The 14963-nt window shown below is 43.2% G+C and overlaps 1 protein-coding gene across 1 annotated transcript in view; it reads right to left on the bottom strand.

Annotated features, from left to right (window-relative positions):
- The window catches only part of LOC117872004 (sodium channel protein type 5 subunit alpha-like), a 99875-nt gene that overhangs the window by 51013 nt on the left and 33899 nt on the right, over positions 1-14963 (bottom strand). The window contains exons 12-15 of the mRNA XM_034759935.1: positions 9718-9947; positions 9163-9357; positions 6270-6623; positions 2289-2735 (exon numbers count right to left, since the gene is read on the bottom strand). Of these exons, the coding sequence (XP_034615826.1) occupies positions 2289-2735; positions 6270-6623; positions 9163-9357; positions 9718-9947 (1226 nt within the window). The remainder of the gene's footprint in view (positions 1-2288; positions 2736-6269; positions 6624-9162; positions 9358-9717; positions 9948-14963) is intronic.

Raw genomic sequence — 14963 nt, 5'->3', positions numbered from 1 at the left:
CCAAAGCATGGGGACTAATCAGGTGAAAGTGCTGCTTGGTGAGGGAGGTCATCTAGACCCTCGACCAAAACTGCAAAATTGTGGCCTGGGCGGAGCCGATTGAGAAGTCTATGGTTGAGCTTGAGGTGCTCTCTGTCACTGCAACCTTGGTGATATCGTTGGTTCTTGTATTGACGCTGTTGTCATCGGTTGGAAGAGGAATCCCTGTTCCTCCGATAAAGCTGGTATCGTCTTTTCTTAGCAGATGGAGTGTAGATCCCTAAAGTGTGAAGAGTGGCTCGAGAATCTTTCATTGAGTGGAGGACCTCATCAGTCTTGTTTGAAAATAGCTTCTCTTGGTTGAATGATAGGTTTGGAGTTCTTTAGGTATGCCAGAGGATTGTAACCAGGATGTCTGGCAAATGACTATGGACGTGGTTCTGGCTGCTGAGTCCATGACATCCAAAGATGCTAGGAGGGCTGTTTTAGCTATGAGTTGACCCTCACTTACAACGGCCTGAAATTGTGATTGTTTCTCCATGGGGAGCACCACTGTGAACAACCTATGTTTCCAATAATTATCATAATTGTATTTGGCCAGCAAAGCCAAACAGTTGGCGACCCAGAATTGTAATGTCACTGAGGAATAAATTTTTCATCCAAAGAGGTCAAGCCTCTTGTGGGGTCGATCTAAACTGTTGTTGTTTGCCACGCTTATTAGCAGTGTCAACCACCAAGGAGCTGGGAGGCAAGTGTGAGAACAGGAAGTTCATCCCTTTGGCAGGGATGTAATACTTTCTATCTGCCCTTTTGCATGTCAGCCAAATTGAGGCCAGTGTTTGCCAGACTGTCTCTGCTGGTTCCAAAAACGCATCATTGATGGGCAGGGTGATTTTGGAAGTAGATGCAGCTTGTAAGATTTGTATAAGCTTGTGTTGGTTTGTCTGCACTTCCTTCAACGGGATGTCCAGGGTTTGGCGACCCACTTAAACAGCAACCTGGCAGGAGACCACCATTGTTTCTGCGGTGCTCTCTTCAGAGATTTCTGCGCCCTTTGCCTTAGTCTTTTAGAGGAAGGCATGTCTCCTGTTCCTGTAGGGGGCGTACCCGGAGAGAAGGTCCGTTGGTCTGGCTCAGTTTGGAGAGATTTCTCCATCAAGATTGTGGAAGCAGAGAAAAGAACTGACAGAAGGGAACTGTAATGCATGACGTTTGTTAGCAAGAGTCAGGCTAACTGTAACCCTGATAACGCGAGATTTGTAGAAGCGAGGATTGTGTGAGGCGGGTGAGAAAGAGCTGTGTAAGAAGTTATGATGACCTCAGCATAGATAAAGTGTAGAAGACCTTGGGTAGATAAGGAATAGAAAATAATTGTATGTTGGCAAGAGTCAAAACAACTGAGGAAATGAGATATCAAGATGGCCTATGTATAAACAAAATGCAACTGTTGCTCATTATTGTCTGTAACAAAAGGTATAAATGCTTGCTGTAATTGTTTACCTGTTGAGAGACCTGTTTAGCTCTCTCCCTCTGCACATGTGAGAGTTAATAAACATCTGACTTGCTATACCTAAACAAATAGCGAGAACTCAGTTTTTCTCCGACAAGATCATTTTGAGTCTGAGATCCTGGTCATGCTGGGCTCTCACTTTCAGATTGCTACAGTGGGCGCATTTTTGTGGGATGTGTGCCTCCCCAAGAACATGAACACACAAAGAGTGTTAGTCCGAAATGGGCATTGCTTCATGGCAGGAACCGCACTGCTTAAAGCCTGGGGAGCCAGGCATCTTAATGGTTAACCCCCTCCCCCTCAGTGTGGGGAGGATAAACATAAAAAGTAAACTTTTTTGGAAAAGGGGGGGGTTAATAAAAACTAACGCTACATTAACTATAACTTTCTATATGACTAACTAATTAATTATATTATTTTTTTCTGAAAGGTTTGGAAGAGTGACACTGCCCCAGGGCTCTGTCTTCAGCTGAGGACAGTTGAGAAACGCTAGACGTGGCACCAATGGCACCCTGCGACCCGCGCTGACACTGCTACTGTAAATCTCTGATCGATGTCGCCGTAATGCCCTGATACCTGAAGTGGAAGACCCACAGGGACTCCAAGAGATGGAAAATTGACCATACTTCTTGGTAAATTCTTCCAATGGGTAATTACCCTCACTTTTGAAAAATTACACTTTAGTTCTCTTTTGAATTTTTCTAAATGCATCTTCCTGCAGCTGGATCATGCTATGCCTTTGCCAGCTCCATTAAAGAGCCTGTAGTCTCAAACATCTTCTTCTGAATAGGCTTCTTACCTGTTTACTGTATTCCATTTCTGTGAATTTACTTGACTTATTATCATCATCTTCATAGTCCTCACTATCAGATTCTGCATCAGCAAGAGGGACGCAGACAAACATGTTGGGGTTGGTGATAAAATCTTCAAGAATGCTAACTGAGCATTTCTCTCCATTCTTCTCTGTCACATTGTCACTGTGATTTTCTTTACAATTCTTCCCTTCTTTCCCAATCTCCACACATGTGTTCTGAGCAGCCAATTTCATTTTCTTTTTGGTGATTTTCTTTGGTTGCCAGAGCTTTCCACAACAGTAATCCCATATTGCATGTTTCAGCAAGCGAAGTCCTTTGTGGATCCGAGCAAATGCAATCTGAAGGTTGTTCATCTCTGCATCTTCTTCGGGTGCCTGGAGGTTGTCAGCACTGAAGGAGTTCAGCAGTAGTGCAATGAACAGGTTGAGAACCTGAAAATAATTGAAGTGAAAAGAAAATCATGGCAATATAATTTTGAAATTTAAATAGGACGCTTGAAGATTAGTCAGTTTCTAAACAATTTGTTCTTAATGCATCAACCTTAAGACAAAACAAAATTATTATTGTTCATAAAATAATTTTCCATGGAACATATTTAGCTCTCATAAGGGTATGTTTTCATGATCCTCCAAAACAGATTTTTGTGGCATAAAAACTGATCTTTTCTGTAATACAGGCCTGTGTATGAAAATCACACAATTTTACTGCAACATGTTTTAAAATGTTAGTAGTAGTAATGGTAAATTCATAATTAATTGTGGTCATGACTATATAATTAATGTTGAGTGCAGTTTTGCTCTTCAAACAAGAATTTAAACTTTTTGTATTTGTATAAAGAATACTCTGCATCTTCCCCCAAAATTACAGCATTTACTCTTTGAGTATTGAATGAATTGTCTGAGCATTTACAAGTAAATCCATTAACATGAGTTAAAATTACAAAAAAAATTTAGCACTCTCAGTCAGCCCTTTTTGTCTTAAATGTTTTCAATTCATGTATTATCTATCTATGCAAAACTTGGCAGAGATAAATCTTGAAACATGGAACGCCCAGGTACAGCACACAAAGAGCCTTCCTTGACCCTGTAGTGATATGTGGAGGGGGGAAAAAAGATTAAACAAATCTAACACGTCTTTTAAAATCACTTTAAGCTAATCTGGAACAACAAGCATTAAAATGCATCAATGATTTTTATGGTTATTGCCTGGCATCACTATAGGAAAGAGTTAGGTTGTTTGGGTGCATTAACTGTGCATTTCCATATCTTAATATGTTTAGATTTCCTTTAAGTTTATCCTGAATTCTGAACATTCTATTTATAAAGTTTGTTTGGGGGATGATTGCAACATTCTTACAGTGTTTATTACCTTTAAATCACTGTTATGCACCCTCCTGCTTAACATTTTTTGCCTGGGAATAAACTCTAGTAGTATCAACTGTGATGGATGAGTCGAGAAATCAGGTCAATTGAAGTAGGGAAGATTTTATGGCAGCTGGAAAGATGTTGGTGAGAAGAGCATCTGGGAGACAGTGTGTCTGAGGGAACTGGGAAGAGTATGGCATTTGGAGGCAATTCACCAAGTGCATATTGGGACCCACCAGGTTCTGCAGCTTATGAGGCCTTGCAACTGAAGAACCTTTAATGTTTGCCTCAGAGTCACAGTCTCCTAGGAGCACTTCCACGTGGTGTAAAAGAAAAAAAAGTTGGTGTATCACAACATTCCATCAATTCCTTGAGGGGGAGACAATTACAAAAGTTACTGATATACATAATTATGGGGGCACTGTTCCTTTAGCTGGCCAGAATTGGCAAAAGGAAGCTGGAGATAATTTGTACAGTAGAACTATCACCCCCTGTATTAGGCTAATAGCACAGATTCAGCATAGTAAAGAACAGTGAGGGCCTGATTTTAGTCTCACGATGGTTTTCTTAGGTGAAACGCCACCAGACCTGAGTGGAACTGCTTTGGATTTGCATTGGGTCCAAAACCCACACTAAATACTTCTACCCCTTCCTTGGTGTTTAAACCCTTCGGGTGCTGGCAGCTGATTATCAAGTCCCCTGCTGGACATTCTTTAGCTGAACAGAGCCCCCTGATTATTTATGATGCTTTGCTTTCAGAGAGATAGTCATCCCCAGGTGGGTATCATACATCCCCTCACCCTACTGCCACAAAAGATTTCTGACAGCTTTAAGTTCCATCCAGGACTCCCTAGGAGCTCTGTAGGAAGCAGATGCACTGATTAACATGTCCGTCACCCATCCTGATTCTCTCCTGCCCACATTTAGAGCTGTGCGGGTCAGCCATGAGCCTTGCATCTTCCAAGCAGACTTCCACCAGAGAGACTTCCACAACCCAGATTCCACTGGTGGAACCCAAATTACCGTGTCCACTTCCCCCTTCCCTTTTCTCATTTCCAGTCTCCAGTGCGTTTCTGGCTTTATTGCATTAAGCTTCTCTTTAAAAGAGATCACTGCCAGCTCCAATCTACTATTTTAAAACGTAAAATGAGAATCTTTGGTCATGATCCTCCTCACCCTTCCTCCAATGGAGTAACTCCTGACATTGATGTAAGCAAAAGAAGAATCAGGTTTTGTATCCCCTTATGAGTCTTTTTTATATATTTAATTTTGCACTATGCTTGCAAATGTGGGAGGATATCATGTAAACATGCTAGGCTGATGTTTTTCATTATCCCTGAATATCCTGGGTTTGTAATGCTTGTTTGGGGGATAAATTAAAACATCCTTATAATGTTTGGGGCTCTTAAGTTACTGATATGTACTTTCAAACTCACTTCCAGATTAAGGTTTTTATTATTCCCACACAAAATACAATGTTCACATCTTAATATTTGTTTAAACAAACAAACCAACAAACAAGAGATTCCACTGATTCGCAGAAAGCCAACAAAAGTAATTCAAAATGAAAATTTCATCTGAGAGTTAGTTTTCTCTCAGCAACTCTACTTTTACAGTAGGGCAATAACACTGATTTTAGTGTATTTACTTCTGATTTAGCCTACTATAAGAAAGAGGAGAAGCTGATCCGATGTCTTGCATCTAAAGAGAACTGAACTATGACCCTGCATTGAGCTATGTTCTGGCAGAATCCTGATTTCAGTGGGTTCATGTATGGGCCCAGGGATTGCCTGCAAAGAACTCAGTAAAGAAACAAATTCTTAAACAAAAAACAGGTTGTGATATGCAAACACAGGGCTGCGTTCTCAAAAGGAGTTAGGTCCCTACTTTCTATTTAGGCATCTAACTCCTATTGAAATCAATGGTAACTATTAATCAATAACTTCAAGTTCAATAGATTTCAATAGAAGTTAGGAGCCTAAGTAGACATTTGGAGCCTAACTCCTTTTGAGCATTCAGTCCTTAGTGATTATTTCCACCAAAGTCTTGAGATGAAAAAGAAAATTGTTGCTAGTAATTTTTTTCTGTTAGAAAATTGTTCCTCATTGGAATGAATATTGGTCTGTGAAAAGGGTCAGTGATGCAATATTGAAAAAGTGTCTTACTTTAAATATGAACACAAGTTCCACAGGTGAAAGACAAACAGGGGATTTACTAGAGCACAATTGACATGGGGTGGCCCCTTTACCACCATCTCTTAGAAACCTACCATTCATAGAAAGTCAAGTCAGTAGATTATGCAGAGTTTTGTAGCCATGTTGGTCCCAGGATATTAGAGTGATAAGGTGGGTGAGGTAATATCTTTTACTGGACCAACTTCTGTTGGTGAGAGAGACAAGCTTTTGAATTTTCACAGAGCTCTTCTTCAGGTCTGCTAAATCCAGACCTGAGGAAGAGCTCTGTATACGATCCAAAGCTTGTCTCTCTCCCCAACAGAAGTTGGTCCAATAAAAAAACATTACCTCACCTACCTTATCTCTATAAGTCAGTATATTGTATACTGTACAGGCAATAAAAATAGAAACATATCTGGAAACTCACCACTAGGTTTCCTATCACCATGGTCAGCAAGAAGACAATAAGGCATAACGGTTGCCCAGCTACCACCATACAATCCCACATGGTTTCAAGCCATTCTCCACACAGAATTCGGAATATAATAAGGAATGAGTGGAAAAAATCCATCATATGCCAACGTGGCTTGCAATCGTCACTTATTTTACAGCAATGTTCTTTGTAGCTTTTACCAAAAAGTTGCGTTCCTAGTACAGCAAAAATAAAGACTATGATTGCCAGAACCAGGGTAAGGTTACCCATGGCACTCACTGAGTTACCGATGATTTTAATAAGTGTATTCAAAGTTGTCCAGGACTTTGCCAGTTTGAAGACCCTCAGCTGTGTATAAACAAAAAACATAGCATTAGACAACAGAAGATTAGATAGTCTTCATTTTGCACTGTTTAAAAATGGTTAAAAACATTATGCAGACATTTCAAACTACTCAAACACAATGAAATGGAGGGTATTTTAAGTCAGTATATGATCAATGTAATACAGACTACTGATTTGTATATATGTTATATCTCTGTATCTTTTAGCACAATGATGCCACAATCCTGGTTGTGGTCTTTGCACAATTCCATAACATAAATGTTTACCATGCCACCAGTAGCAATTTATTACCACCTTCCATTGTGAGTTTCTCAGGCAAGCAAGTTGTTGCATTTCCTTCTTCCTGCATTTTCACATCTTCTAAAACAGGAATTTAAGTTCTGATTCATCATAATCTGTACTTTATTTCCATTTTCAATAACCAAATATTTACATGCAACTGTCCTGAATTTTAGAGGTGCTGAGCACCCACAGTTCCCATTGACTTAAATAGGAATCATAGCTGTTCAGCACCTCTGTAAATCAGGCCAAGGATCTATCTTAAGTTTGTATAGCATCCATCACCACAGTATCACAGACACTAAACAAGCAAACCATATAAAGTACATGCTTAATTTTAAGCATGTGACTTCAATGGCTCTTCTTACATGCTTAAAATTAAGCATGTGCTTAAAGGACTTTGCTCGATCAGGGTCTACGTGCTGATGCAGAAAGGTAACTACTTATCTGTAATTCTTGTTCTTTGTATTTATAGAAGTTATAACATCTCATGACTCTTGGGATCTCTGCCTCTGGCAAATGTCAGGTTCCACAGCCTGTAATCTTTTAAAGAGTCAGTTCCTTGCCATTTTGAAAATAAAATGGTAAAAACAATAACATCTTATAATTCTGAGCTGGTGAATGAGGATCTATTATAACCACAGTACAATGCATTCAGAAAATAATAAAAGGTAAGTAATTTTCTTCAAAGAGAAATGTTATGACAGATCTCCAATCTTGAAGAATAAAATTCTTATGGGAACTTTCTCAGAAATCCTAATTAATCAAAAAGAAAAAAATTACCACAAAGAGGAACCAGTAACGACTATGACTGACAAAGTGGCAACAGTAATTTTTTATTTTAAAATTTTTAATTTAATTTAATTTAGTAGACTGGTAGAGCAAAGGGGGAAATAAATAAATGGGAAAATGCGTGCCTATATAGTTTACATATAGGCACAATACATCTCTGTTTGTGCACTGGGAGAAAGTGAGATACCTTCAAACAAATCACAAATAACAGCTAAAATCCCAATTCAGGAAAACACTTGAGCTGACACTTAAATCCATCCCTATTCAAGAAAGCGCTTAAGTATGTGTTTGTCAGTTAAACACATGCTCAAGTGCTTTCTGGAACAGGGATGCCTGTCCTAAATTGGTGTTTAGGAGACATCCCAAAAACATTTAAATGAGAATGCATGTTATATCCTCCTTTGTCCATCCAATCCATCACATAGGCCCCAAACCTGTGAATAGTTACACACAAGAGTAACTTCAAGTCTCTTGATGTGTGTAAAGTTACATGCTTGAGTGTTGAAAAATATCCTTATTCTTTCATGTGGGCACTATAAAATAATAATCTTAGCCTGAGACTGATTTATTTGAAAGGCTCACACATTTCTCTCTCTCAGGGTCAGATGCCTCTCTTTTCAAAAGTTATGTAGAATTTGTCACATGATTTGCTTTTCTTTTCAGCCATTCCTTTAATTTTGACAACATTTTCTCCTCAGAAGCTGCCTGCTGTGATGGTCTCGGACAGGCAGAAGAACAACTTGCAAAAGTACATCACAGGAGAAGGAACTAGTTGACAATACTAAATATTGTTGCTGGAGATGATATAGCAGTTGCTGTTGCTCTTAATACGAAGAACAACAACTTTCCATTCCAAACTGAAATGAGGTAAGGATGGCGAAATATGCATTTTGAAGATTTCATGAACCTGAAATACTATTTCAGGGGTTTGTAGGATTTACCAAAAAAAAAAAAAAAATTGAGTTTGCAAACCATTTTCACATTAAATTAAAAAAAAAACACACTTTCCCCAAGGTTGTTTTATTTGTTTTTTTAGAAAGTGTTTCTAACTAAAAAGAAGACTGTGATATAGTGTATGAATAGATAAACCAACCACTTCCCTAAAATCCAGGATAGCACAAGTGTATGGTGATTATACAGTATAAATATGTCTTTATTACATTTTTTCTCCTCCATTTCTTCTTTCTCAGTTTCTCTTAATTTGTTTTTCATTCTCTGCTCCAACATTAACTACATTTTAACATTGGATTTTTCTTTTACTCCTTTCAGTCCATGTTTTAAAATCATCTCACAGTGAAATACAAATGCTATATATGTTTGTCAAACTTTTAAATGGGTTTGAAATTAGACAAAATGAGTTTCCAGTTCCTAATACGAGGGTGCAGAAATTGCACGGAATGGGGGAACTGAAATCCTCTCTATTGTATTCATGCAAAAAGTTTTATGAGACTGAATATATATGAGCCGTTACCAGTTTGAAGGAACGTAAAACTAACAGGTTTCCCCGTTCTTTTCTTTCTTTAGCTTTGGTGTATACACTCAGGTCAATTAAGCTTACGGTGACAATTATGCTGTCAAAAATATTCCAGCGCTGCTGAAAATAGTAGTAGGGATCTAGAGCAATGATTTTCAAGATCACTTCTGCAGTAAAAATTCCAGTAAAGACCTGTGACAAAAGAAACAGTAAGTCATGTTTGCCTAAATGGTTCTGTGAGCACATCTCTCTAGACCACCCTCCCACAAATATAGTAGTATAGACATAGGTACATCAGTGAAGTGAACAGCAAACCCTACTTGTATCATGTATATCATAACGGATTGTCAACAAAAATCCTAGCCTGGTCTGCTCTTATTTTAAAGGATGTTTAGAACAACTGCGAAACAAGAGTAACATTTGAGAATCCCATATCCCGGAAATTAACAGACAAAGAATGAATAAATGAATCTTTCTTACTACCATTCTTTTTATCCTGGGTAGAAATATACATAAATTCATTCTTGATAGTGAATGTCAGAATTCACTTACCTTGTTGCCTACGTCAAGCATGAATTTTAAACTTCTTGTCATCTTATAGTGCTCCAGTGCCATGAAGATAGTATTCATCACGATGCAAAGAGTGATAGTGAGGTCAGTAAATGGATCCATTACTAAAATTGTCACCTTTTTCTTGATTCTCAACCACAGAGGACAACAGTCCCAAATAAGATATTTTAGGGCAAAGTTCTTCAAGCAGGGAGGGCATTTCTGTTGCGATTCTTCAAGTTACAAATGACAAAGAAAACAAAGCAATAACCAGGTAATTAGTTTCAGAGTAGCAGCCGTGTTAGTCTGTATCAGCAAAAAGAGCAGGAGTACTTGTGGCACCTTAGAGACTAACAAATTTATTAGAGCATAAGCTTTCGTGGACTTCAGCCCACTTCTTCGGATGCATATAGAGTGGAATAAATATTGAGGATATATATATACACACATACAGAGAGCATAAACAGGTGGGAGTTGTCTTATCAACTATGAGAGGCCAATTAAGTAAGAGGAAAAAAAACTTTTGAAGTGATAATCAAGATAGCCCAGTACAGACAGTTTGATAAGAAGTGTGAGAATACTTACAAGGGGAGATAGATTCAATGTTTGTAATGGCTCAGCCATTCCCAGTCCTTATTCAATCCTGAGTTGATTGTGTCTAGTTTGCATATCAATTCCAGCTCAGCAGTCTCTCGTTGGAGTCTGTTTTTGAAGTTTTTCTGTTGTAAGATAGCCACCCACAGGTCTGACATTGAATGACCAGACAGGTTAAAGTGTTCTCCCACTGGTTTTTGAGTATTATGATTCCTGATGTCAGATTTGTGTCCATTAATTCTTTTGCGTAGAGACTGTCCGGTTTGGCCAATGTACATGGCAGAGGGGCATTGCTGGCACATGATGGCATATATCACATTGGTAGATGTGCAGGTGAACGAGCCCCTCATGGTATGGCTGATGTGATTAGGTCTCATCATAGGACCTAATCACATCAGCCATACCATGAGGGGCTCGTTCACCTGCGCCTTGGTCCTGCCCTTGATGAGCCAATCATCCAGGTAGGGAAACACCTGAATCTCCTGCCTGTGCAGGAAGGCTTCCACGACTGCCATGCACTTCGTGAAGACCCTTGGGGCTGTTGACAGACCAAAGGGCAGAACCATAAATTGTAGATGAGCATTGCCCACGACAATCCTGAGGTAATGCCTCTGCTGAGGGATTATCGCAATGTGAAAGTATGCGTCCTTTAAGTCGAGGGCAGCATACCAGTCTCCTGGATCCCTGGAAGGAATGATGGAGGACAGGGAGACCATGCGGAACTTGAGCTTCTTTACAAACTTGTTGAGATGCTGCAACTCCAGAATAGGTCTGAGGCCCCCTTTTGCTTTTGGTATTAGGAAATAGCGAGAATAGAAACCCTGCCACATAGCTCCTGAGGAACCTCCTCTACTGCCCCTGCTGCGAGGAGGGACTGAGCTTCTTGAAGTAGAAGTTGCTCGTGAGAGGGGTCCCTGAAGAGGAACGGGGAGGGGGGCTGGTGGGGCGGGAGGGAGGAGAACTGGATAGAATATCTCCTCTCTACCGTGCGAAGTACCCAAGTGTCCGATGTGATTCGGGCCCACGCACGATAGAAGGGGGACCGACGTGACGGGAAGGTAAGGTTGGATGGATCCAGGGTTCTGACTGGGAGGTCGTCCTCCACCAAGCCATCAAAATGGTGGTCTAGGCCCCTGTGTAGGCCTTGGTTGGGCAGATGACTGGCCGAAGGGCTGCTGTTGTTGCCTCCTTCTGCCCGTCCTTGCCCTTCTGCGCAAGGCATCCCCTCGATTTTGAGGCTGGTACGGCCGTGGGGCCTGTGGTGGCCTGAACTGCCTATGCTGGGTGACCGGGGTGTGTAGGCCTAATGAACGGAGCGTGGTCCGTGAATCCTTTAGGCTATGAAGCCTCTTATCCGTCTTCTCCGAGAAGAGCATGGGTCCTTCGAAGGGGAGGTCTTGGATCGTTTGTTGGACCTCATGTGGGAGGCCGGAAACTTGAAGCCAGGCTCCGCGCCTCATGACCAGACCAGTCGGCAATGTGCGTGAGGCTGAATCGGCCACGTCCAAGGCCGCCTGGAGGGAAGCCCGGGTAATCAATCTTCCTTCTTCAACCAGGGCTGAAAACTTGGTTCGCGACTCCTGTGGAAGGAGGTCCGCAAACCTAGACAAAGCCGAGCACGTGTTGTGTCCATACTGGTTCACTATGGCTTGCAGATTGGCAATGCGCAACTGCAGATCCCCCGTCGAATATACCTTGCGCCTGAACAGGTCCAACTTTTTGGCATCTCTATTTTTGGACGTAGCTCCCTGGAACCACTGGCGCTCCCTCTGGTTGTCCGCATCTACCACTAGGGAGTCCGGGGGAGGGTGTGTATAAAGATGTTCATAGCCCTTGGATGGAACAAAATATCGCCTCTCAGTCCTTTTAGCCGTAGGGGCCACTGAGGCTGGAGTTTGCCACAAGGTGCGGGTTGTGTCAGTAATGATCTTTATGAGAGGTAGGGCTATCCTGGATGGGCCAGACGGGGTCAGGATGTCCACCACCAGATCTGTATCCACTTCAATCTTCTCAGTCTGGATCGAGAGGCTCTGGGCTGCTCGTGTAAGCAGCTGTTGGAGGATCCTATTGTCCTCTAGGGCCGGTGCCGCTGAAGTTCCCACAACTGCCTCATCCGGAGATGAGAAGGAAGAGATCCCCTGAAGAGGGCCTTCATCTACCCCCTCTCCCTCTACAAGGGCCTGCGGCACACGATACTCAGGTTGCGCGGCCGGTGCGGACTCAGGATGTGGCACCGCGGCCAGTACCGGGGTCGACACCGAGAGACAAGGCGTGCTGGACAGTGCCTGCGGCATTGGGAGCAAGGTCCCCGTCGGTGCTGTTGTCTGGCTAGGCGGTGCCGTGTCCCTTTGTGGCACACTCCTGTCAGACGGCGGTGCCGGTGGTGGTGGCATTAGCGGCGGGGCCGCCAACGTCGAAGAGACAGATGCGGCTCGTGAGCGGGGTCCATACGCCTGACCCACTGACTGGTGGTAGGCCCATGGTGTCCAGAATGGCCACTGGGGGGGCGGTTGCCACTGCTGCTGCCACTGCGGCAGGTACGGTTGGGTACTTGTACGTGAGGACGATCGCTTGCTCCTTTATCTGTTAGAGCGGTATGAGTCCACCTCCGAGGTCTCCGAGTATGAGGACATAGGAGGCACGGTACCCACTATCGCCGGGGACCGGTGCCACCGGAGCGGAGAGGGTGCTGTTTGCACCGGTGCCGCTAGAGTGGCACGGTGCGGGGAGCGCGGCGAGAGCATTGCCGGTTTGCCCCTAGATTGAAACTGGGGTCGAACGGTAGCCAGAGGTTCTCGGCACCAGTGCGGCGACGCCAGCACCGGGAGGCTCAAGAGGTCTAAGGCGGCCTTGAACACCTCCGGCATCGATGGGAGGCACACTTCTTCCATAATATCCGGGGATCTTGGCCTGTCCGTACTTGTCCGTACCCTCTCCGGGGCGGGAGTCAACGGGATGGCTGAATGGGTCTGCGGCGCAGACTGTCCCGTAGCACTCGTGGATGGCGATGGCTCCTTAGAGTTCCGGTGGGGGGAATGTTCCCTCACCGGCCTCTTCTTTTTAACCGGCACTGACGATGGGGAACGGTGTCTCATTGAGGCTGATTTCTTGGGCGCCGATTCTCTCCGGTGCCGGGGTTTGGGGGCCTTGGCTTCACGACTTAGCGCCAGTGCCGGGGCACTGCGCACCGAGGATGAAGTGCTGGGTGCCAGCTCGGTAGGCCCGGGATCTGATTGTGGATGCAGGGCCACCTCCATTAGGAGGACTTTAAGTCTCTGCTCTCTATCTTTGAGAGTCCTGGGGCGAAAACCCCTGCAGATACCAAAGAGATAGATGCAGTGGCTCTCCCCTAGGCATCTTAAGCACGAAGAGTGCGGTCACTCTTCGGCATGAATTTCCCGCAGTCCCTGCAGAGTCTGAACCCTGGGGACCCGGGCATGCCCCAGCGGGGCGACGAAAACTTGGGGAAACCCCCCCCCAACTACTATCTAACTAAACTAATGCTAAACAACAAGCTAACTAACTATTTACAACAACGACGGAACACTGCCACGATTGCTGAAGAGCAAGCGAAGTTCCAGCTAGCCGTCACCGGCGGTAAGAAGGAACTGAGGGGGTGGAACTGAGTCGGCTGGCCCCTATATACAGCACCATGACGGCGCCACTCCAGGGAGCACCGAAGGCGACCCTATGGACGCTGCTATAGTAAAATCTTCCGGCTGGCGTGCACGCGGCGCGCACACACCTGCTTGGAATGGACATGAACAATCACTCAAAGAAGAACATTGTCTTTCTAAAAAGAAAAGTGGCCACAGTTAAATCTCATACACTTCAGGAGATATATAGATATAGTGTGTCCTCCCCTCCAAAAGCAGAATAGGAACTCTTTTCCAATTTGCACATGGGCTGGCATCAGCAAATACACCTCTATCCCGATATAACGTGACCCGATATAACACAAATTCGGCTATAACGCGGTAAAGCAGCGCTCCGGGAGGGGCGGGCGGGGGGGCTGCGTGCTCCATTGGATTAAAGCAAGTTTGATATAATGCGGTTTCACCTATAATGCGGTAAGATTTTTTGGCTCCCGAGGACAGTGTTATATCGGGAAAGAGGTGTACTAATGTGGGAACACTGCTTCTTGACCGACTTTGTAGGATGGCCTGGCACTAAATGCAATATATGTTGTAATACAGATATTATACTGACGTTGTGATATGTACTGCATGATGTTCAGGCATATGGGGTCCCGTTCAGATAATAGATTTGTCTCTGTATAGATTAGGTACGTGTTATAGCTATGGATATGATTTCTGTTAATTGACTGTCTTACTGAATGTATGATGATCACACAATGCGCTACCAAGATGTGCATTACTGAAAACATCGTTCCAGAGCTAACATAAATCCACAAGTACAGGGTAATTAATAGCATACATGGAGCACTATTGGACTTGCTACACAGCATTTTTCTGAGCATGTATGTGTGTTGGAGGAGGGTAATCTATGTGAAATCTATATGTATACATTCTTCGACAGGGTAACAAGCCTTGTGGATGGGGGAAGCAGTAAATGTGGTATATTGTGACTTAGTAAGGCTTTTGATACTGTCTCGCATGCTCTTCTCATAAACAAACTAGGGAAATAAAACCTAG

This window comes from Trachemys scripta, chromosome 2 (genome assembly GCF_013100865.1).
Source record: "Trachemys scripta elegans isolate TJP31775 chromosome 2, CAS_Tse_1.0, whole genome shotgun sequence".
In the NCBI taxonomy this organism is placed as follows: domain Eukaryota; kingdom Metazoa; phylum Chordata; order Testudines; family Emydidae; genus Trachemys; species Trachemys scripta.
The sequence above is the reverse complement of the archived record's forward strand: the minus strand, read 5'-3'. Positions and strand labels throughout refer to the sequence as shown.